This window comes from Mobula hypostoma, chromosome 5, assembly GCF_963921235.1.
Source record: "Mobula hypostoma chromosome 5, sMobHyp1.1, whole genome shotgun sequence".
Lineage (NCBI taxonomy): Eukaryota > Metazoa > Chordata > Chondrichthyes > Myliobatiformes > Myliobatidae > Mobula > Mobula hypostoma.
Genome location: NC_086101.1, coordinates 114,833,575 through 114,859,094, shown reverse-complemented (window position 1 = coordinate 114,859,094; position 25,520 = coordinate 114,833,575). Strand labels below are relative to the sequence as shown.

At 48.1% G+C, this 25,520-nt stretch overlaps 1 protein-coding gene across 3 annotated transcripts in view; it reads right to left on the bottom strand.

The window, feature by feature from the left end:
• Positions 1-427: 427 nt before the first annotated feature.
• Positions 428-25,520, bottom strand: part of LOC134346943 (phosphatidylinositol 4,5-bisphosphate 3-kinase catalytic subunit alpha isoform) — a 142,173-nt gene continuing 117,080 nt past the window's right edge. For all 3 annotated transcript variants that reach the window (XM_063048824.1, XM_063048826.1, XM_063048825.1), the window contains exons 16-22: positions 22,343-22,449; positions 20,698-20,819; positions 16,155-16,233; positions 13,088-13,258; positions 10,807-10,924; positions 8,669-8,820; positions 428-7,394 (exon numbers count right to left, since the gene is read on the bottom strand). In XM_063048824.1, coding sequence (XP_062904894.1) covers positions 7,130-7,394; positions 8,669-8,820; positions 10,807-10,924; positions 13,088-13,258; positions 16,155-16,233; positions 20,698-20,819; positions 22,343-22,449 — 1,014 coding nt within the window. In that variant the 3' untranslated portion in view covers positions 428-7,129. The remainder of the gene's footprint in view (positions 7,395-8,668; positions 8,821-10,806; positions 10,925-13,087; positions 13,259-16,154; positions 16,234-20,697; positions 20,820-22,342; positions 22,450-25,520) is intronic.

Below are 25,520 nucleotides of genomic sequence, written 5' to 3'. Positions count from 1 at the left end.
GGGTTTGCGCGTGAGAGAAAGTGGGTGGGGGTCGGGTGTGAGTGGTTGGGGGAGTGTCACGGGTGTGGCAGAAAGCGTGGGTTCGTGGTGTGACAGAAAGTGGGTGGGGGTTGGGTGTGGGAGAAAGTGCAGGGGCTCGTGGTGTGAGAGAAAGTGGGCAAAGGGTCGGGTGTCTGAGTGCAGGGAACGTCAAGAGTGTGAGAGAGCGCATGGGGTCAAGGTGTGTGCGGAAGTGAGTGGAGGGTCAGGTGTGTGAGAGTGTGGGAAGGGGGAGAGGGAGAAGGGTGGGGGTGGGGAGGGAGAAGATGGGTGGGGTGGGGAGGAAGGAGGGAGACAGAAGGAGAACACAGTCTAATTTTGCATTTCCACCTTTCAGTTATGCATGAACTGACCAGAAAGAAACACAGGTTTTAAAACAATAGCCGGTATCTTTATTAAAACGCCACGCATGGCCCAAAGGCGTGTAGTGCTCTTGGTCTGACTTTACATTTGTACAAGGTTTTTCTCTTTGCAAAGTGCAAATACAATATCTTTTTAATTAATTAATTAAAAACACACATGTACAGTATCCGTGGTGAGATTACACAGCAGCCTCATTCACACTGACATCTGAATCAGGATTAATTTGCAGGGCTCGTTAAAACGCACACACGCACACACAGAGAGAAAAATGAAATAGGAATAGAGTAAGCTGCTGGCGACAGGACCCTGTTATCACTGCCCCGTTCACATGCACGTGCAGTAGCAAGGTGGGGAAGTGGATGGACAGCCAGCAAACAACCGCCCCACCCCGTCCACTCCCCACCCTCCCCCCATTACTGAAACAACAGCGCTGCCCCACACAGGAGGCGAAAAGAAGGCGGAGGTGCTGGGAAGGAACAAGAGGAAAGAAAAGGGGGAGACGCGGAGGCAGAGAGACAGAGACACACACACACACACACGCAGACAGAACTGGGAGAGGGCGAGAGAGAGAGAGAGAGAGACAGAGATGGAGAGAAAGGGAGAGAGAGAGAGAGAGAGAGAGAATAAGGGAATATGGGGTACCCTGGAAGCACCTTACCCTGAAACCAGACCAGGAAAAGCACACATTGCATTGACAGTATTTTCAAACTTTGTGGTTGGTTGTTCGTCTGAAGACTCCAGCAGACGGATTCCTGATTCCTCCAAACCACGCTAACCCCAAACAAACATAATTCCCCCTCCTCCAACACCAACCCAAGGGACACCACCATTCCCATGGCTTCGATATGGCCACAGTAACATCACAGCAGAGATTGCACCCATAACATCGCTGTTAAAAGCCCAAGAAAACTGGCTGATGGAAATCTCTGCAGGTCATTGGGAGCCAAAGACCTTCATCTTTTAGATTTACCATTCAAAGATTTGAACAAATAAGATTTTGATTGAAAAATATATTGACTTCAAAGTGAGGGAGGGTAGTCAAAATTAAGCAAAATATAAGTTACTCAATCAGGAACCCATTAAGGGATTTACACTCTCTCAGGACAGGACAGCACAGATAACAAATGCTGTGACGCTCCCTCTACACCAGGGGTTCCCTAGCTGGAGCCCACAGACCCGTCAGTTAATGGTGAGGGTCCATGGCATAAAAAAGGTTGGGAACCCCTGATCTACACTGTTCCACTTCCAGCGCAGGGGTAACAGAGAGTAAAGTTCCCTCTTCATTAACCTGTCACACACAACCAGGCAGTCAGGGTGGGACAGCACAGGTTAGGTACAGAGTGAAGCTCCCTCTACACTGTCCCATCACACACTCCCAGGGTCAGACACAGAGTGAAGCTCCCTCTACACTGTCCCATCACACACTCCCAGGGTCAGACATAGAGTGAAGCTCCCTCTACACTGTCCCATCACACATTCTCAGGGTCAGACACAGAGAGAAGCTCCCTCTACACGTCCATGACACTCTCCCAGGGTCTGACACAGAGTGAAGCTCCCTCTACACTGTCCCATCACACACTCCCAGGGTCAGACACAGAGTGAAGCTCCCTCTACACTGTCCCATCACACACTCCCACAGTCAGACACAGAGTGAAGCTCCCTCTACCCTGTCCCATCACACACTCCCAGGGTCAGACACAGAGTGAAGTTCCCTCTACACTGTCCCATCACACACTCCCAGGGTCAGACACAGAGTGAAGCTCCCTCTACACTGTCCCATCACACACTCCCAGGGTCAGACACAGGGTGAAGCTCTCTCTACACTGTCCCATTGAACAGACCCAGGGTCAGACACAGAGTGAAGCACCCTCTATACCGTCCCATCACACACTCTCAGGGTCAGACACAACCAGTGGATTGAGCTCAGTCGACCTGCCTCACCACCAGAGGTTCAACAGAATTATCTCACACTGACTTGTATTGGGATAAAAAAACGATACCTACCACAGCTGAATATCTAGCCCACATCCAAATGAATTCTCAGACACGATGGTGCTGAGGTGTGAGCACTCAATGTAAACCAGAGGAAGAAAATATTGGAAATAGTCAGCATCCATGGTGGGTGGTGCATGACTCAGGTCATTAATCTTTCAACAGAACCCGAAACACCAGTTACTTCCCTCCGCAGATGCCGACTGACCCATTACTTTGAGGGTTGCTTTGTTTCAGATTTCCAGCATCTGCGCTGTTTTGCTTTTGGACCATTGTTGTGAAGGCAGATGCCAGTCACTTGCAACTCGCTGAACTCTCTCTGTCGGAAACAAATGGCAACGCAGAGTTCCTGCCAGTAATGAGGCAAGCGTGGCCACAAAGCCACTGGCCTTTTGTGACACAGAGTACTCACTTCCCCACTCCCTAAATGACCAGTGAAGGGTCAGAAAATCAACTAACACCCTTGGTGCAGGTTCAGCCATCAAACACAGCATGGCAAGTATCTTTTGGCTCAGCAGGCAAGCACACACCAGATCCTTTCACCCCACTCCTAAAATTATCACCAGCAGAATCTCTTTTCTGCACCCTGTGTATAGTTAAGAAAGCTACGGCTGGGAAGCCTTGCACTCAGGATACCCCTAGCTTCCGGGAGATTTAGCCTGGAAGAAACCCGAAGCATAAAAGGAGATGTGGATTAGGTGGAATTTCCTGTTCATGGCGACTAATCTGATCGAAACATTTAAGATTATTAAGGGATTGGACACACTAGAGGCAGGAAACATGTTCCGGATGTTGGGGGAGTCCAGAACCAGAGGCCACAGTTTAAGAATAAGGGGTAGACCATTTAGAACAGAGTTGAGGAAAAACTTTTTCACACAGAGGGTTGTGGATCTGTGGAATGCTCTGACTCAGAAGGCAGTGGAGGCCAATTCTCTGGATTCTTTCGAAAAAGAGTTAGATAGAGCTCTTAAAGATAGTGGAGTCAAGGGATATGGGGAGAAGGCAGGAAAAGGGTACTGATTGTAGTTGATGAGCCATGATCACAGTGAATGGTGGTGCTGGCTTGAAGGGCTGAATGGCCTACTCCTGCACCTATTGTCTATTGACTAAATCCACACCCATTTGATGTTTCAAAACAGGAGGGCTTGTATATATTCCCAGAAACTGCTTCTTGGTTATAACAATGAATGTGGGAACTCCAAGAGGAACACAATCTAGTGGTAAGGTTTGGAGGCTTTCATTCCTCAATGACCCAGACAGCTATCTATGTTGGCTGGAGTCAGGACTTCATGCTTTGCTTCTTGGTGGGGTCACCCATGCTAAACAGGTCAAAGGGTAGAGGCCAGACTAAGTGTGGTCCACCAGTCCTCCAGGTTCGGAGGTTCAGCTCAGAGCTAACAATCCTCACTGGTAAAACAAAATTGTTATGGAAACAGCAATGAAGAATCCTTCTACATCTGAGTGCGACGGTATTCCTGAGTCTCCACCCGGGACCTGCACGACTGGCAATAGTGAAAATCGAGAGGAAGCCACTGACATGATGAAGGAAGCCCTGGCCAACACCAGAGATGGAGGATCTTCTAAGTGCCACTGGCATAACGGGCAATCCGATCTGATGTGAATGTAGGAATCCCACCAGCTCCCACACACACGTCCAGTTCAGTGACCAGGTCACAGTGCTAGTTTGGAGATTGCTACTGATAGAACTCCCCAACTCCTCCTAGTGTTGATAGTGGGCTACCTTACACCCACATAAAGGGACAAAAAAGGCTGTTACTTTATCATCTCCAAAGGACAGTGTCGAACCCCTTCGGTGTTGGCACTGGGACAGCAACCTTCTCAGGGACCAGGGGAAAATCCCCTGAGCCAGGTACATATTTAGGAATTTCTGGCAGACGAAAATCAGATGATGCCAGATTTACTTCCCTGTTTATCGAGGGAGCAGTGGAGTGGTTCAGGAGGAAACTACAAGACCTCCAGACCAGACAATGAAAAAAATACAGGGCAAAAGGAAGAAATCTGACAGGACTCCCACTTCTGGATATTAATCCACACCCCACTGGATGGTAATGGTGGAGTGTGCAATCTCTCAGCACGTCAGCACAATCGCAACACTGGCGTTCCAACACTGACAGCACCAGGACACTAGGGTGCTTTCAGTTGCATTGTCAACCCTCCCAAGTATCCAGAACTGGTCTGGAATCAGCCTTACAGGACTTGCAGGAGACAACACATCAGCGCTTTGAAGTAGTGCAGTCCTGACACATAGACAGCTTTCCAGACCAACAAAGGATTGAGAGTATTATGGTGACCATTGTTGATCAGCTGCCCGTGCCCAACTGCAAAAGCACGTGGCTAGGTCAGTTGTAAGACATTAATCCTCCCAGGATAACGTATAACTGGCGTTGCCATCTGAACATTCCAAGGAAGTGAAAGAGCTTACAACACGCAAACCTTTTGCACAGACCAATCAAACACAGGTTTGTTACCCCCCACCGCCCTCCCCAGATTCTATACTTGACCCTTCACACTTGCAAGGCAAAGCAAAGTGAGCAGTGATATTAGAAAGGCTGTCAACGGCCTCCGTCACAGCGCAGTAAGCTCAGAATGGGGGGGGGGGGGTAAGGAGAGATAAGCAATTTCCGTTCCAAGCAATATTTAAAGCAAACACCTTTGAAGCAGAAAAATGAGAATAAAAGTGTTGAAGTCAATGATGGAGTTTATATATAAAAAAGAGCATTAATGGGATGCTTAGCTTTAATAAATAAAGCAAAAAGCAATGATAAACCCTTTATAAATCACAAGTTAGGTCTAGGGTGGATCACTTCCAATTCTGGTTACTGCATTTCGAAGTGGGTGCAGAGGCTTCAACTGAGAAGTTGTGAGGTTGAGTTGTGGAGGGGATGGAGAAGAAAGGGCTGTTCTCCCTCGAGGTAAACTGGTTTTCATTCAAATCTCAGCAGTATCACAGTTAGACTGCCATGACAAACAAGCATTTATTAATCCCTGCCCTAAACTACAGAATATATTCTCAGAAATGCTTTTGTATTCCCAAGAGAACAGCCCCTCTCACTCCATTTCCCCAGCCCCAATCCCCTCCCTCAAAAAAGTTCAGCATTTGCTTTTAATACTTGTAGATATTTGCATTAACTCTATCTGAGAGCTCAGTGCAGCCAGATGGAGATTTCATGACAGTTCCCTCCTGACTTATCCCTTCAATGTCAGGTATCTCTGTCGGATAGGTTTCTTCGTTAAACCTTGGCAGCCAGGGAGATATCCCAGGGCGATCAGTTTTTCTCCATTTTTCCTTCATGGGTGCCACTTTCGATTCACATGAATGAGAAAAAGTGCAAAAGGAGGATATTGCTAAACAGGCAGGGACCGCTCCATTACCTTCCTGTCCTTCGGCTCCGAAAAGGGTGGCAGGGGAAGACTTTATGATAGTTTCAACAAACAGAGGGAGAGAATTGCTAAGGGATTCCAACCCAAAAACAATTAATTGAGTGCTTCCAACCCCAAAGAGTCCTACCCAAACCTAATTTAGTTTGTCAACCCATCTCAGCAAAACCAAGGTCAACCAGTCCATCTCAACGGTCAATCTAACTGGAGTTTAAGTCATTAAAAGGCCAGACTAGGACCCTCAACAACAATTCAGCACTAACCAACACTGGCCAACTTAAGCCCAACCCAACAAAGGCAAGGCCAGACAATCCCAATAGTTGACAGTGTACCCAACCTAACTCGACCCCAACTCAACAGAAACCAACCAGCCCAACTGTATACCAAATTGAACCGAGTCAAGCCAATAACCCATGTAAATCCCACTCAATGGAGGCAACACCAGTCAACCCAACCTAATGTGGATTGGCCAACACCAACCATCCCATCAGCCAGCCAAACCAACAGAGGCCAAAAAAAAATGTTATTGTCGGTCAAATGGACCTACGCCTCCAATAAATAGACCTTTGTATAATCTACACATTCCATCACCGTTGCTTAAGGGGTTTTAAAGATACTGCCATTCCTTAGTGGCCCACTCCACAGGGAGGCTTCCACCAACCTGCCAAGCTGGGCCCAACTAACAACACGTTCAACCATAAACCCTTCCATGGAAGCCTTTGGCACCTCAGCATACAAGCACACAAGCACAGAAATCCTCTGCTCCCTCCTTAATCAATAATTGGAGCCGTCCTCCCCTGTGCAGTTTGCACGGTTATGAAGGTTTTGATGGAGGCACCTTCCGTGCAGTCCCTGCCTCCCACTCTGCAGGGGACGAGGAAGCCAGGAGATGAATACACCGTGTTGCTTCAGAACAAAATCAAAAATACTTCAGCAGATGAGGTTCCTTCAGATTTCACAAAGTGTTCCACGCTCATTGTTTGCAGCCTTCCCCCCCCCGACCACCACCCCCGTTCATCCATAGAGTCAGAACACGGTCTCAAAATCATCTTCTTTCTCATGGGCACCTGTCCGGTGCACAGCCGAAGCAGAGAAAAGAAGGAAAAAAAAAACTCACCCAGACCAGATTCAGGGCTCAAGGTCCTCTGGTACAAGAAGTTCAACATGTAATGGTAGAGAGGGACTGGTTGCATCCAGTCCCAGGGCAAGGAGGATTCTGGTTCCCAAGGTAACCTTAGTTGAAGTCAGCAGTGACTGGTCCCTTGCCTGCAGAGCGTCTGACTTTGGAGAACAAGTCATCTTCGTCAACTCCCTTGGTCGAAATGTCCCCGTCCACTCAGGGCATGTGGCGAATGGTGTGGAAGATCCAGTCCATTTTTGTTGTCCAGCCTCCATGGTGGGCATCATTCATCTGCTTGGTGAAGTACTCCAGTGCCTCCTGCTCGGTCTTGTCCAGCGCCAGGGTCTTGCGGATGTAGGCGATGTCGTCGAAGGACTGCAGCTCCGGCATTCCTGAGCCCAGCATCATGGAGAAGAGGTTGATGAAGAGGTTGGCGTGCTGCCGGATGGCGAGATAGGCTTTGTAGCACATCTCCTGGAACCTGCGGTGGGGTAGGAGGGAGGTGGGAATGTGGGGGCATTTATAATGTTCTGTATCTACCGACTGAGCAAATGACCTCTCAGTTCCATTATATCCTACCCCAACATATCCACCAGTTCTGTTCCACTCCGCTTCACTCTAATTCACCATAACTCCCTCCTACAGCCTCTCACTCTGCCTTATTCCCTTCCCCTCTCCTCTGGCTCAACCCATTCCCTTTCCCTCCCTTAACTTACTCCCCTCCCCTACCTGACACCTTATTACCTTTTCCTCCCAACACTTTACCTCCCTCGCTGGCCCAAACCACTCCCCTCTCCTACACCCTTCTTAACCCCACTACCCTCTCCTCCCCTCTCCCTCTGGCCCAACTCACTCCATTCTCCGGTCCCTACCCTCCCCTCTCGTACACCCGTTACCTTCCCCCTCCTTCAGCCTACCCCACTCGGCTCTCCCTCCATCCCACGTTCCGAGTGTAAAACCCCTGGCGTTGACAGTGTGCCTCAACACAGGAAAACGAGGCCTCGTAGGTCACGGCGGTCTGGCACGATGCCAGGCCACGTGTGTAGCTGGAACCACGGCTGCCCCATGCTTGGTGGGGGGGGGGGGGGGATTAGAGCTCTGCCTCAAGGAGGGAGCCGAAGAATTGAGCTTCAGAGGTTGACTCTGAACAGTGAGCACCAGGAGCGAAGGAGCACCACCCTCATTTTCAAGCCCATGTGCTCAGCTCCCCCTCCAGAGACCAACCACAAAAAAAAAATCCTCCCAACTGATCTGCCTCTTGCCAGAGTGTTAATCTAATGCCCTGTCTACCTCACGAGCAGGCTCCGGAATTTGGGTGCTGAGGGTGGAAGAGAACGGAGATGAGGAGGAATTTCTATAGCACAGGATGGTGAATCTGTGGAATTCGTTGCCACGGACTGCTGTGGAGCTCAAGTCATTGGGTGTATTTATAGTGAAGGCTGACAAGTTCCAAGGGCACTATGGACCCCTTGCTTAATGGTATTGGTCCATGGCATGAAGAAGGTTGGGAACCCCTGCTCTGGAGCTAATCAGCTTTCAACCACCATCACCGAAAATCGGTTGTAATCAGGCCACCTTTGTGGGATATTTCTGTGCACAAAGCCACTGTCTGCATTTCCCCTTTACGACCAAGAATACATTCAAGGAGGGAGGGGGTAGGTTATCGGCTGCCAAGGGATGCTCTAAATGCAGTCCCCGCTCTCCTAACACCATCCCAATGCTCCCCCGATCTCTAGCAGGCCGCTCCTCACTTACTGCTCAAACTCCTTGGTTTTGGTGCACTCCTGTGCACCCTTACTGATGACGATGAGGAAGTCCTGTGTCAGGACGAAGGGCACCCGCTCGCGCTTGTAGCCAAATTTCTTCTTCTTGTGGTCCAGGAAGTGGCCAAAGTCGATGTGGAAGAGCTGTGGGAGGAGAGGGCAACAGGTCACGCCCGGGTTCACGGTATCGGCCTGCCTGTGCAACCCGAGTCCTGGTAACATCCTCGCCAATCTTTTCTGCCGTGGCTCTGCTCCTGGGTGGAGTCAATCAGCGGGCATGCTGGCCATTTGGCCCATCTGCTCCATGCTGACCCCCATCAATCATCCACTTACACCAACACCATTTCAACTACCCCTCACCCAAACAGCAACCAGCGTCTGATTAACCCACCAACTTCACTCTTTGGAGAGTGGGAGGGGAACCAGAGTATCCAGGGAAAACCGATGTGGCCACAGGGAGAACGTGCAGATACCACACCGAGGTCAGGATTGAATCTGGCTCTCCGGAGCTGTGAGACAGCGGCTCGATCCGCTGGGCCATTTTGTAATGGCCTACAGATACCTGAAGGTAAAGGGACGAGGTGGATAGGGCAGAATAAGAAATGACCAGGTGGGGCCCAAAATCAGGAAGGTTGTAACATTGGGCCCCTTATCTGGGGAAGGATGTGTGGACATTGTGGGCGGTGGGGGGGTTCAAAATGATTCTGGGATTGAGAGGCTTATCATATAAGGAGCATTTGAAAGCTCTGGGGCTTGTACTCACTGGAATTTAGAAGAATGAGGTGGGATCTCATTGAAACCTATTAAATGTTGAAAGGCCTCGACAGAGTGGTGTCCATTTAGAACAGAGATGAGGAGGAATTTCTTTAGCCAGAGAATGGTGATCCTGTGGAATTCACTGCCACAGGCGGCTGTGGAGGCCAAGTGATTTGAGTATATTTAAGACGGAGGCTGATAGATTCTTGACTGGTCAGGGCGTGAAGGGTTATGGGGAGAAGGTAGGAGATTGGGACTGAGGGGGAAAATGGATCAGCCATGGTGAAATGGCGGACAGGACTCAATGGACCAAATGGCCTAATTGTGCTCCTATATCTTATGGTCTTATGTAACCCTAGCCAGTCCACTGCACAGTAGAATAGTGGTTAGCATAGCACTTACAGCGTCAATGATCGGAATTTAACTCCCACTGCCGCCTGTACGGAGCTTGTATGTTCTCCCTGTGACTATGAAGGCTTCTGCTGGTTGCTCCCCACAGTTCATGACACAGGCATTAGTAAGGGCCAGTAAGTTGTGGGCATGCTATGTTGCTGCCAGGGGCATGACTACATTTGCAGGCTGCCTCCAGCACATACTTGGACTGCGTTGGTTGTGACACAAATTATGCATTTCACTGTATGCCATACAACTAAAAAAGCTAATTTTTAGTCCAACCCAGTATTCAAGTCTGGTTGGCATAGATACAGTGGGCCAATCAGCCTTCGTCTCTGCTGGATATTGCAATGATCACCGCAAGCAACAGCCTGTAACTTCCCTTCGGACTTGGAGACAATTCCGTGTGGCATAACCGAGGCGTGGCGAGGTGGCAGGCCCGTTGCCGAGAAAGACCTGAGGTTCGACTGATGGGCCGAATCGAAGCGACAGGGTCCAAGCCCCAGAGTGTATCAGAGAGACTGAACCCAATGCTTGGACAATGATTTAGGTGCTGGGCCATATCGAAAAGGTCAGGGTGTTGGGGCCCGAGGGGAGGGTTGCACCTGTTCAACACGCTGCTCCACTCGGCGCTGAACTAAGGGTCTACAGGCAGGACTCTCTTTGTGCACTTCAGCTCAGAACGCTATTTGCTTGTGTTTACTGTTTGCATGATCTGTTTTGTTTATTCTCAGCACAGTGGGTGTTTGACTGTCATATTTTTAATTGGGTTCTTTTGGGTTTCTTTGTTTTGTGTCTGCATGTAGCAAGATGAATCTCAAGGTTGTATTTTACATACATCATTTTAATTTTGAACTTTTGTACAAGGCGGTTTCAATGCCTCGCAGTGGCAGGGAAGGAGCTCTCTTCTAGAGGGAGGCCCCCCTGATCTCCCACTGGTAGAGGGAGGAGGTGACGTGCCCTACCGCCCAAGGTACTCACCTGTCCGTCATCCTTCACCATAATGTTACTGTTGTGTCGGTCTCCAATGCCCAGGATGAACGTGGCGACACAGTACCCAGCGCAGGAGTGAGTGAACAGGTTGATGGCAGCATCGTAACTGGTAACCAAGAGAAAACTGGGTCATATCACCTCAGTTCCTCCACGAGGAAATCACTTACTGAGCCTATCCTAGGCTTTCAGTCTCACAGGATTCGTAAGACCGTAAGCCATCAGGCCAATCAAGTCTGCACTGCCATTCCATCATGGCTGATTTATTATCCTTCATAACCCCGTTTCCTGCCTTCTCCCCCGACTAATAAAGCATTTATCAACCCCGGCTTTAAATATACTCAGACTTGGCCTCCGCAGTCATCTGTGGTAATGAATTCCATGGATTCTCCAACCTCTGGCTAAAGAAATTCCTCCTCATCTCTTTTCTAAAGGGACGCCCTATTCTGAGGCTGTGCCCTCTGGTCCTAGACTTATTTTTAACCGGGTTCTTCTGGGTCTCTTTGTTTCACTTTTGGAAGCATCCTCTCCACGACTATCTACGCCTTTCAGTATTCGATAGAAATACTATTCCACACTCTCACCACCCTCTGAGTGGAGAAGTTTCCCCTCATGTTCCCCATAAGCTTCTCCCTTTCACCCTTAACACATGACCTCTGGTTTTAGTCCCACCTAATCTCAGTGGAAGAAGACTACTTGCATTTACACTGTATCTATACCCCTCATAATTTTCTATACCTCTATCAAATTCCCCCTCAATCTCCTACATTGCCAGGAATAAGGTCCTAACCTATTCAATCTTTCCTTTTAACTCAGGTCCTCCAGTCCCAGCAACATCCTTGGAGGTTTTCTCTGTATTCTTCCAACCTTATTTACACCTTTCCTGTAGGTAGGTGACCAAAACTGCACAGAATACTCCAGGTTAGGCCTCGAAACTGTTTTATACAACTTCAGCATCCCATCTCCTGTACTCAACAGTTCAATCTCTGAAGGCCAAAAGCTTTCTTTACAATCCCATCTACCTGTGCCACTGCTTTCAATGAATTATGGGCCTGTATTCCCAGATCCCTTTGTTCTACCGCACTCCTCAGTGCCCTGCCATTCACTGTGTAAGACCTACCTGGATTGGTCTTCCAACCAGGGTTTTCTACAAACTTAGTTTTCAGTGGCAGGTGTCACATGGCTTGAATCTGGCTATTTCACAGGTTAATTGTTATCAATGGAATTCTGTTACCTCGAGCCTGAGCACCAACCACAACTACTTTTTCATCTGGTCTTTTCTTGGTTCTCTCGACGCTTCCCCCGTTCCCCTTTGCTCTTGTAACGTTGGATGAAACAATCATAAGCAACAAGACCCGTGCCTCATTCTTGACTTCTGAAGAACCCTGGATTTCAAAGGCCCCAGCACCTGACAGCCTCTACCATCATCCCACACACTCACCACTCTCAGAAACCTACCTCTGACACACCCCCATACCCTCTTCCAGTCACCATAAAGTTATGCCCTCTTGTATTAACCATTTCCTGCCCTGGGAAAAAGTCTCTGGCTACCTCCTCTATCATGCCTCTTATCACCTTGAACACCTCTATCAAGACAGCCCTCATCCCCCTTTGTTCCAAGTCAGGGGTTCCCAACATTTTTTTAATGCCATTGACCAATTCCATTCAGCAAGGGTCCATGGAAAATGGGTTGGGAAACTCTACCCTGAAGGAAAGACTGAGCTCGCTCAACTTTTCCTCATAAGACATGTGATCTAATCCAGGCAGCACCCTGGAAAATCTCCTCTGTGCCCACTCGAGAGCGTCCATATCCTTCTTGTAAAGATATCATAATATTCCAATATGAGAAAATCTGCAGATACTGGAAATCCAAGCAACACACACAAAATGCTGGAGGAACTCAGCAGGCCAGGCAGCATCTATGGAAAAGAGTAAACAGCTCGATGTTTCAGGCTGAGACCCTTTATCAAGACCTTTCCCATTGTGGTCTAACCAGGGTTTTATAGAACTGCAACATTACTTCACAGCTCTTGAACTTAATCCCCTGATTAATGAAGGCCAACTCACTACGCGCCTCCCTAACCACCCCATCAACTTTCACTGTAGCTTTGAGGTTATCTACGGACAGTTATGCATTGGTAATGCAAGTGGACCTGCGTTGGGTCAACCTGGCCCAGCAGCATACGGAGTAGCTGATCCGCGATACACCACGCCAACACTGTGATGGACGGCTCCTGCCTGGGGTCAGAGGGAAAGGGTGCTCCAGACTTACGCCTCGCCCTTGTTCTTGTCCTTTAGCCATTGGTGAAGGGTGTGGCTATTGAACTGCAGGGCACCTTTCAGCCCACCTTTGCACTGGATCTGCATGATGGTGTGTGAACTCCGCACGGCCTCTATCAGTCCCACGCAATCACCGATCGACAGGCATCCGTATGGCAGCATCCTGGAGCAGATATTGGGAACTGGCTTATTATTGTCAAAGAGGGACCCTTCCTTATTTTATTTACAGATACAATGTGGAACAAGCCCTTCCAGACCAACGACCACCAACCCACTGATTTTACACTAGCCTAATGACAGGTTAATTTACAATGGCCAATTAACCTACTACTGGTACATCTTTGAACTGTACGTCTATAAATTTGCTGACAACACACTTATTTCCTATTTCCTTTGGGATCAATAAGGTATCTACCTATCTGTTGTTGGGAAATTTTCAGATGGTGATGAGAGGGCATACTGGAGTGAGACAGATCAGCTGGTTAAGTGGTGTCGCAGTAACAACGCTGCACACAACGTCAGTAAGACCAAAGACCTGATTGTGGACTTCAGAAAGGGTAGGATGAGGGAACACTCACCAGTCCTCATCAAGGGATCGGAAGTGAAGAGAGTGAGCAATTTCAGGTACTTGGTTATCAACATCTCTGAGGATCTAACCTGGGCCCAATATATCGATGCAGCTACAAAGAAGGCATGACAGCGGCTATATTTCATTATGAGTTTGAGGAGATTTGGTTTGTCACCAAAAACACTTGCAAATTTCTACAGATGTACATGGAGAGCATTTTGATTGGCTGTATCACCATCTGGTATTGGGTTGGGGGGTGGGCTACTGCACAGGATTGAAATCAGCTGCAGAGAGTTGTAAACTCAGTCAGCTCCATCAGGGGCACTAGCCTCCGTAGTATCCAGGACATCTTCAAGGAGCAATGCCTCAAAAAGGCAGTGTCTGTCCATCATTAAGGATCCCCATCTCCCAGGCCGTGCCTTGTTTTCATTGCTACCATCAGGAAGGAGGTACAGGAGCCTGAAGGCACACACTCAGTGATTCAGGAACAGCTTCTTCCCCTCTGCCGACGGATTACTGAACGGACATTGAACCCATGAACACTACCTCATTACTTTCTTTATTTCTGTTTTTGCACATTTAATTTAACTACTTTATATATGTATGTTTACTGTAATTCATATATTTTCTATTATCTATTGCATTGCATCGTACTGCTGCTGCAAAGTTAACAAATTTTATAATATATGCCGGTGATATTAAAGCTGATTCTGATTCTGATAAGGTCCAAGGGCCACAACGAGACAGTGGGAGATCTGCAGTTCATTGTCGTACAAGAGGTCTAGTCAAGAGTTTGATAACAGCGGAACAGAAGCTGCCCTGTTAGGTGATCCCAAGCTTTTATATCTTCTGCCAACAGGCGGGCAGAGAAAGTTTAGCGTGGGTAAGCTCCGTGACTATGTGGGTTACTTCCCAAACCAGAAGGAAGAGTAGACAGAATCCATGGAGGACTGGGTTGTGTTTACAACAGTGTGTAGTCTTTGCTGCCTCGGACAGCACAGTTGCCATCTCAAGCCATGATGGTGTCTCTCGTGAACTTTAGTTCTGAACGCCAGCTGCTTACTTTTATTGATTGCAATTTCTTTTGCAATCTTCTGCTTACTTTTATTGTGCAATTTCTTGCAGCATCGGGCAGAATAGTTGCTGTACCAAGCCAGGTTTGGTACGGCAACTATTCTGCCCGGTGCTGCAAGAAATTGCACATGGTTGTGAGGACAACCCAGCCCTTTGGTGGTTCCCTAATGTTGTCATAGTCAGGGGAGGCAGTGGGGACAAACTCCCACTAGCTTCCAATGGTGTGCGTCTCAGATAGCCTCTGAGAACCAAGCCCAGCTCCTGGCCTTCATGTGTGGTTTAGCTACTAGGCCCAGCAGAACCGTTTCTACTAAGAGAAAAAGGGGCAAAGGTGGGTTACTGGAGTCTTAAAACCAGTTGCTTTGGGCAGATGGGGCTTGCCAGCTCATCTAGGAGAAGGAAAACTCTGATCTCGAGCCTCCGCTATTCCCACTCATGGGGAAAGCTTTGGGAGTAGACTCTAAAGAAAAATCCAGAGGTGGAGTCTCTAAGGCAGCCCGACATTGAGTTCAATGCTGACCGGCAGTTCCTGGTACCAAACTGTGTCTGTCTCTGCTGTTCCTTTGGATTCATCAGCTGCGTGGCAAGGGGGAGCTTTCTGCATGGGCAACAGCTCGCTCTCCATATCGTACTGCCCAGGCTTGCCAATCAAGTAGACAGCGAGGACATAAATCCATGGTCAACTGGGACCAGCGGAGACCTCCTATGGTGCATCTGTAAACATTACTGAGGGTCATCGGGGACATCCTGAATTCTGTTAGCCTCCTGAGGACGCAGAGGTGCTGGTGAACTTCTTTGACCATAATGTCCACGTGCCTGGACCAGGACAAGGTCTTGATGATATTTACACCACGGAACATGAAGTTCCTAACCATCTCCGTCTCAGTGCCGTAGGTACAAGCAGGAAGGCGGTGGTGGGGAAAGAGAGGAGTGTCAAAGGCAGCCCCAGTCTCGAAAACTGAGGGAAAGCAGGAGTCGGGAAGGGTAATGAGGGAGTAGGGCAAGGTAGTAGGAGAGGGAAGTGCTGCTGGTGAAATGAGGGAAGGACTGGAATTGAACCAACATCACTGAACAAAGATGTCTCTGCATCTCTGCAGCACAGTAATGTAGTGGTTACCACAATGCTTCGCACTTCCAGCGACCTGGGTTCAATTCCCGCCACTGCCTGTTTGTACGTTCTCCCCGTGACCCTGTGGGTTTCCTCCGGGTGCTCTGGTTTCCTCCCACAGTTCAAATATGTACCGGTTGGTAGATTAATTGGTCATTATAAATTGTCCTGTGATTAGGCTAGGGTTAAATCGAGGGTTGCTTGGTGGAGTGGCCAGGAAAGGCTGATTCTGCACTGTATCTCAATTGATAAATCAATAAATAAGCATCAGGCCAGGGCCTGGGACATTGACCGCACATCTCATCTTACCTTAGGTCCAGCCCCTGGTTCTGCCAGATGTTCTCCATAATTCGAATAATCTGTAGTGTTAGCATGTCCTGTCGTAGATCTATAACACACAAACAGTTAACACGGTGAGATCGATGGCACCGTAATTTGAATGCACAGGAATGCAAGAAGCCGCAGGGAGATGTGGCCTCAGCCCAAATCATGGGCACATCCCTCCCCACCAACGGTACTATCTGTTTGGAAGTCGATTTAGGTACCGGACAAATTGAAAAGGTTGGGGCTTCGGGACCCAAGGTGAAGGATGGGCCGGTTCAGCTCACTGCTCTGCGCTGAAGTGAGGGTCCGTGGACGGACTAATCTTTGTGGACTTCAGTTCAGAATGCTACTTGCTTGCGTTCATTGTTTGCATGATTTTTTTTTTCTGTGCACGTAGGATATTTGATGGGTTCTATTGGGTTTCTTTGTTTAGTGGCTGCCCGTAAGGAGATGAATTTCAAGGTTGTATAATGTTTGAATACTTTGATAATAAATGTACTTTGAACTTTGAACTCTGATCCACAGGAGGTACTAACTCAAGCAGGCAAAGTCCACCATTAAAGATCCCCACCATCCGAGCCATGCCACCTTCCCCACTGCTACCACTGGGTAGGAGGGGACAAAAGCTTCAAGTCCCGCACCACCAATTCAATGGTTCCACGCTTAGAAAAACAGAGGGCTATGGGTAACCCTAGGTAATTTCTAAAGTAGGTACATGTTCAGCACAGCATTGTGGGCCAAAGGGGCTGTATTGTGCTGTAGGTTTTCTACGTTTCTATATCAGAGAGTGTAACCTGAAATTCCTACTCTTCACAAAACAGAGAACCCCAAAGAATGACAGTAAAATGTTAGAACCCCGAAGCCCCCTTGCCCCCTCCCACACACAACCAGCAACAAAGCATCAACCCTCACCCCCTCCTCCTCCCCTATTTATTTCAGCAGAAAGGATCAGCACCCACCACACACCAAGCAAGCAACCGCAAAGCCCCCAAAGAGAGACCATGATCTGCAGTCCAATAAAAACTTTTGATCACTCTGACAAATTTGACATGCTTCAAGCTCTCTCTCTCTCTTTCTCTCAAGAAGGGACAGAGAGGTGTTGCCCCTTTTCCACAGTGAGAGGAGAGACCAACAAGACAGGTACTTTCCTTCAGCCGTTCAGCACGACCCTGATCACTACCTCAGTACAGTAACACTGTGACCACTTTGCACTATAAAGTACAAAGTAAAATTTATAATCAGAGTACATACATGCCACCACGTACAACCCTGAGATTATTTTCCTGCAGGCATACTTAGTAAATCTGTAACTGTAAACAGGATCAATGAACAACAAACTGTGAAAATGCAAATATAAATAAATAGCAATAAATAACGAGAACATGAGATAAAGAGTCTTTAAAGTGAGATCACTGGTTGTGGGAACATCAGGATTAGAATGAGTGCAGTTATCCTCTTTGGTTCAAGAACCTGATGGTTGAGGGGTAGTAACTGTTCCTGAACCTGGTGGTGTGAGTCCTGAGGCTCCTGTACCTTCTTCCTAATGGCAGCAGTGAGGAGAGAGCATGGCCTGGGTGGTGGGGATCTCTGATGATGGATGCTACTTTTCTACGGCAGTGTTTCATGTAGATGTGCTCAATGGTTGTTTTGTTGTAATTGTGTTTTTTCTTGTAAAAACTGTGAGTAACTTCTGTTGAATTTTTTGTGATACTATGTGCTGGAGATGCTGCCGCAACTGAGTTTTTCATTACACCTGCACGCACGTACTTGTGCAGATGACAACACACTTGAATTTGACACTAATTCTCTCCAGCACAATCCTCCATCAGCACAATATCGCCTTCCACAGGGACTCCCTCGTCCTCAGGGTTTTGAAGCATACAGTTCTGGTCGCCCCCACTATAAGGATGTTGAGGCTTTGGAGAGGGTGCAGAAGAGGTTTACCAGGATACTACCCGGTTTAGAGGGTGTGTGCTGTCATGAGAGGCTGGATAAACTTGGGTCACTTTCTCCGGAGCAGCAGGGGATAAGGGGAGATCTGATAGAGGTTTATAAGATTTTGAGAGGCAAAGAATAGACAGGGACCATCTTTCTGCCTAGGGTAGAAATGTTTAATACCGGGGGCATGCATTGAAGGTGAGAGGGGGTAGATTCAAGGGGGATGTGAGAGGTAATTTGTTTTTTTTCCTCAATCTTTTTTATTAAGTTTCGAATTGATAAACATAACAATGATAATAATACAAAGAGATCGGGATTACATTAATAACGGTTAACGTACAGACACAGACTCCGAGTAACATATGTAATATGTAACTCAACATGAAAAAGATTCAAAAAATTTTATACAAGGAAAAAGTCCCCCTACACTAAAAAAAACAAAACAAAGGCTGGGCTGCCACGTTTCATCGGTTAAAATCATTATTTGTCATTAACTCCGCTCCTCTAGACACAAACAGAAAGTTATTGAAAAGGATTTGGAAAGGGCCAGCTTACATCATATGAAAATGTTGAATAAATGGCCTCCAAGTTTCTTCAAATTTAACCGAAGGATCAATAGTACCACTCCTAATTTTTTCCAAGTTTAAACATGTTATAGTTTGGGAAAACCATTGAAATGTAGTAGGGGGATTAGAATCTTTCCATTTAAATAAAAGGGATCTTCTGGCTATTAATGTAACAAATGTAATCAAACAACAAACTGAAGGGGATAAATGACTAGAGTCCATCACTGGTAATCCAAAAATTGCAGTCGTAGGATGAGGTTGTAAATCAATACACAAAACTACTGAAATAATATCACAGTTTGGATGCCTGGAATGTGCTGCCTAGAAGGGTAGGAGAGGCAAATACATTAGAGATGTTTGGATAGGCACATGGATGTAAGGAAGATGGAGGGATACGAACATGATGTAGGTAGGAGACATCTGTGTTTGGGTGTTTTTGATTTGCATTTTAGCTGGTACAACACAACACTGTGGGCTGAATGGCCTGCTCCTGAGCTATACTCTTCGACGTTCTATGTGTAGCCACCAGTCAAGTGGCCCAACTGGATTATCCTTCTCCTTTCTTCCACCATAGAGTCATAGAAAAGTATAGCACAGAAACAGGCCCTTCAGCCCATCTAGTCTGTGCCAAGCCATTTAATCTGCCTGCTCCAATTGACCGGTGCCAGGATCATAGCCCTCCATACCCCTACAATCCACGTACCTATCCAAACTTCTCTCCAACACTGAAACCGAGCTCATATGCACCATTTGAACTGAGCTCGCTCCACACTCTCACCACCCTCTGAGTGAAAAAGCTCCCCCTCAAGTTTCCCTTGAACTTTTCACCATTCACCCTTAATCCACTTGGATTGAGGTTGGGTCCCTCCCAACCTCAGTGGAAAAAGCCTGCTTACATTTACCCTGTCTATACTCCTCATCCCAATGACATAGAGCATTGATGGGTTAATTGACTACAAGATCCCTCCTTTCTGTATGGGTAAGGGGTGGAATCTGGGATGGAGCTGGCGGGGGTGCGGGGAGACTGGATACTAGAGACCTCATGGGGGGGGGAGGAGAAAATAACGTATAGGAGCAGAATTAGGCCATTTGGCCCATCGAGTCTGCTCCTCCATTTCATCATGGTTGATCCATTTCCTTCTCAGCCCCAATCTCCTGCCTTCTCCCCGCCACCCCACCATATCCCTTCATGCCCTGATTAATCAAGAATTTATCAACCTCTGCCTGAAATATACCCTATGACTTGGTATCCACAACTACCTGTGGCAACAAATTCCATTGTTTCAGCACTCTCTGGCTAAAGAAATTCCTTAACTCTGTTCTAAAAGGACACTCTCTATTCTGAGGCTGTGTCCTCTGGTCTTAGACTCTCCCAGCTCTCCACATCAAGTCTAATGAGGCCTTTCACCATTCGACAGGTTTCAATGAGATCACCCCTCGCTGGCCAGGGCCTTGACTGAGCCTCTAATGAAACAGTAGGACTGCTCGAAGCACACTTGACAGGCCGAGTGCTCGTTGTAAGTTAGATGCACCCACCAGTGCTTCAGAAAGACTTACATTTCTTTGGCTGCCCCAATCCTCATTGTGCACAGCAAGATCCTACCAGAGTGCTGACAGATTTTGTTAAAAACAAAACAGATCAAACGATTAACACTGGCCCGGAATCTCAAGGAACATAGTAACCCAGGCCCCAACATTGATGAGGATTGAGGGATTAACACTGGCCCAGTGTCTCGAGGAATTCTGAGGGGTTAATACTGTTCCCAAAATTCCCAGGAAGTAATGCCTGACCCAAGATCTCCAAGAGGGTGGAGGGGTGTGGGCTCTCAGGGTACCAGGTCCATGCATCTTCAGGGCAAGACCCTGGCCAGATGGGAGCAGGAGTGAATGGGAGTACTGGGCGGGTCAGAGATCCCTCAGCGCTTCACCAGCACGATTCTGAAACCCAGCAGTGAGGCGGCAGGACTGCAGAGAGTGGGGAGGGCCAGGCGGAGAGAGAGGATGGAAGGAAGAAAATGACTCACCATCGCCGTTCTTGAAGATAATTTCATTGTTGGTAAAGAGCAGCTCCGACATAATGTCTGGATTCTCCCAGTTCAGCCAGAGGGGTCGCTTGGCCGAGGACATGATTCTACACTCCTCCAGCCTGTGGGGACAACGGGGCAGGGGTCAGGCTGGCCGACAGGCAGAAGGGGAACTCATAACCTGCTCACTATGTGGGGGGAGTAGCAGGCTAGATTCATACTCACTCTGTCATTCCAGAAAACCATGCCCCAATAGGGGCCAAATAGCTCCTTAAATACCTACTTTGTACTTGCACAGGTACAAAGTAACCATCCCCTTTCACTCACTCAAGTACACACACAGCTACCTATAATCACACCTGTGTACCCACACACATAGCTACCTGTAATCACACCTGTGCAACCACACACATAGCTATCTGTAATGACACCTGTGTACCCACAGCTACTTGTAATCATATCTGTGTACCCACACACAGCTATCTGTAATGACACCTATGTACCCACACACAGACACACACAGCTACCTGTAATCACACCTGTGCACCCACACACAGCTATCTGTAATCACACCTGTGTACCCACACACAGATACACACAGCTCCCTGTAATCACACATTGTGTGGACACACATGCACACACAGGTACACATGTACACCACACATATGTGCGGACATAGGATGAGTTAGACACACACACTCTCTCACCTCCCCGAGAAACACACATACACGCAGAAGAGTCACTGAGACATCTCCCTCAGCTCTGTGTTGAGGGAGCTCTCCCTGGGGATCATCTCCGGCCTATGGTGAGGGATCTCTCTGATGATCACCTCAGGCCCGTGATGAGGGAGCTCCCCCTAAAGATCGCCTCTGGCCCATAGTGAGGGATCTCTCTGATGATCACCTCAGGCCTGTGATGAGGGAGCTCTCTCTGATGATCCCTCAGGCCTGTGATGAGGGAGCTCTCTCTGATGATCCTTCAGGCCTGTGATGAGGGAGCTCTCTCTGATGATCCCTCAGGCCCGTGATGAGGGAGCTCTCTCTGATGATCCCTCAGGCCCGTGACGAGGGAGCTCTCTCTGATGATCCCTCAGGCCCGTGATGAGGGAGCTCTCTCTGATGATCCCTCAGGCCCGTGATGAGGAAGCTCTCTCTGATGATCCCTCAGGCCCGTGATGAGGGAGCTCTCACTGATGATCCCTCAGGCCCATGATGAGGGAGCTCTCTCTGATGATCCCTCAGGCCTGTGATGAGGGAGCTCTCTCTGATGATTACTCAGGCCTGTGATGAGAGAGATCTCTCTGATGATCCCTCAGGCCCATGATGAGGGAGCTCTCTCTGATGATCCCTCAGGCCTGTGATGAGGGAGCTCTCTCTGATGATAACTCAGGCCTGTGATGAGAGCGATCTCTCTGATGATCCCTCAGGCCCATGATGAGGGAGCTCTCTCTGATGATCCCTCAGGCCCATGATGAGGGAGCTCTCTCTGATGATCCCTCAGGCCCATGATGAGGGAGCTCTCTCTGATGATCCCTCAGGCCCATGATGAGGGAGCTCTCTCTGATGATCCCTCAGGCCAATGATGAGGGAGATCTCTCTGATGATCACCTCAGGCCTGTGATGAAGGAGTTCTCCCCAATATTTACCTCAGGTTTCCCAGCTGGTGCACTGGGTTAAGGGGACAGATGAACCCCTGCAAAGCCTCCATGTAGTCGGGCCGGCTCATCTGCTCCACCAAGAACTTCATCTGCATCTGGAGTGGGGGTGGGGGTGCGGGGGGGGAGAGAAAAGGTCAAACAGCAGAGTCACTCCCACGGCTCAGCAAGGAAACATCCCCTCCCCAAACCACCACCACTGCAAACCCCTGCAATCATAAACACAAGAGATTCTGCAGATGCTAGAAATCCAGAGCAGCACACGCTAAGTGCCAGAGGTCAAACAACAGGTCAGGGAGCAAATTAATAAACAGTTCGAATTTCAGGCCGAGACCCTTCATCAGGACTGGAAGGGAATCATTCCCACTCTTCCCTCAAATCCCGACAATTATTCCCCACCCAATTCCCTACTGAATTTCCTCTCACAGACGGCAGGGCCTAGGAGAGTTTCATTCCAACATGTCCCTTCCCACTACGGCCATTCTCTCTTCTCCCATTGGCCAGAAGCTATGCAGGCCTGAGAGAACGTACACAGTGGATTGAATGGCCTCAATCTGTTAAGATCTTTAAAAAAGACACATCAAAATCAGCCTCAAGGACAGCTTCTACCCCACTGAGGAGATGGACACTTGACCTCAAAATCTACCTCATTTTGGCCCTCACACCTTACACTCAGTGGCCACTTTATTAGGTACATCTGTTCATTAATGCAAATAATTAATCAGCCAATCATGTGGCAGCAACTCAATGCATAAAAGCATGCAGACATGGTCAAGAGGTTCAGTTGTTGTTCAGATCAAACATCAGTATGGGGAAGAAATGTGATCTAAGTGACTTTGACCGTGGAATGATTGTTGGTGCCAGACAGGGTGGTTTGAGTAACTCGGAATCTACTGATCTCCTGGGATTTTCACACACAGTCTCCAGAGTTTCCAGAGAATGGTGTGAAAAACAAAAAAAAAACCTAGTGAGTGGCGGTTCAGTGGGCGAAAACGCCTTGTTAATGAGAGGTCAGAGGAGAACGGCCAGACTGGTTCAAGGTGACAGTGTCAAATGATCACATGTTACAACAGTGGTGTGCAGAGGAAACGCACAACACATCGAACTTTGAAGTGGATGGGCTACAGCAGCTGAAGACCATGAATATACTCTCGGTGCAACACTATTGCAGCTCGGGGCATCGGAGCTCTGAACTCAATTCTAACATCATCTGTAGGGAGTCTCAGCACGTCCTCCCTATGGAATGTGCGGGTTTTCTCAGAGTGCTCTGGTTTCCTCCCAGAGACCAAAGGTGTACCGGTTACTAGGTTAACCTGTTGTTTCGTATATTCTGTTGCTGTGTTGTGTTGTTCTGCCGAGCATCGCGGGCATGCTTATGCTGGCAACGCCTACGGGCTGCCCCCTCCCAGCACACCCTCGGTGTGTTAGCTGTCAACACAATTTCACATTTTTTAATAAGATTTATACATTTTAACAAACTCATGTACTTTCCACAGTATGTGGTGGTTCATCCCCACTCACTGGCAGAAAGCGGTACAACAGCTAAACTAATGGTTTATCACCCTGCTCAGTTTTCATTAGCTAAGTGTTAGCCAATGTGATGTAATTGATTTAATTATGTAGTCTATTAGCTAGTGTATACCTGTCTAAGGAATCTTCCTTATCTTATCTATAAAAGTGATGGAGTCTTCATAGGCACCATCTTTATTCCTTTTGACTTCGCAGCCTTTCCCCTCTCAGCATCGTTTCTTGGCTCTTTATTCAGTTTGCTCAGTATTTGCATGTTTGTTTGTAATCTAAAATAAACTGCTTGCCATTTTTGACTCCCGAAAGAACCCCAAGGATCAGAAAATAAACAGAGATTCAGCACTAGGGTTCACAGACCACTCACTTAAGTTTTTCCTATCCGTGAACCTGTCCAAGTACCTTTTAATTGTTATTGTACCTGCCTCAACCAGTTCCTCTGGCAGCTCATTCCACTTATGGATTGCCCTCTGGGTGAAAATGTTGCCCCTCGGGTTTTTAACCAAATCTCTCCCCTCTCATCTATGGCCTCTAGTTCTTGCATCCTCAAGCCTGAGGTAAAAAAGACTGTGCTCCAGGTTTATACATCCCTCATTCTCCTCAGACCACCGCTGGTCAAGGTAGACCATGGATCCTGCATCCTAGCTGTCTAGATACACAGACCAGGGCAGTATGATATGGAGAGCAAGCTGTTGCTCATGGAGGAAGCTCCAACTCTCCACGCATCGGATGAACCCAAAGGAACAGCAAAGACCGATACAGTTTGGCACCAGCGGCGTCGCAGGAGTTGCCAGTCAGCGTTGAATCCAACGTTGGACTGCCTTAGGGACTCCAGCTCCGGATTTTTCTCTTGGGATTTACTCCCGAAGCCTTTCCCCATGAGCGGGTACAGAGTTTTCCTTTGCTGAGATGAGCTGACAAGCCCCATTTGCCTGAAGCAACTGCTTTTAAGGCCTCAGTAACCCACCTTTGCCTCTTTTCCTGTCAGTATAAGCAGCTCTGCCGGGCTTAGTAGCTAAGGTCAGGAGTTGGACTTGGCTGTCAGAGGTTATTTGAGGTGTTGGGAGCATTCAATAGGTAGTGGGAGCTTGTCTCCATTACCACCCCCGGCTATGACAACCTTCAGGAACCACAGTTCCTTAAGGCCGCCAGAGTGCTGTGGAGTTTGTGTTGCATGGTCCCATACAAGCAACCTCGTTCTCCTACACGCCAATAAAAGACACAAGCTACACAACCTCTCTCCATAACTCAGTCCCACAAGTCCTGATGAATCTCCTCTGCACTCTTTCCAGCAGCAGGGTGAACAAAAACTGCACACAATCACACAAACATGGCCCCACCACAGCCTTGTACAATATACTCTATGCCCTGACAGCTGAAAGCCAATATCTTCACCACCTGTCAACCTGTGACACCAGGACTTTATTCCTTGGAACACAGAAGACTAAGAGGAGAGTTGATAGAGGTATACAAAATTAAGAGGGGTATGGATAGGGTAAATGCAAGAAGACTTTTTCCTCTGAGGTTGGGTGGGATACTAGAGGTCATGTGTTGAGGGTGAAAGGTGAAAAGTTTAAGGGGGACATGAGGGGAAACTTCTCCACTCAGAGGGTAGTGAGAGTGGGGAACAAGCTGCCAGCGAAAG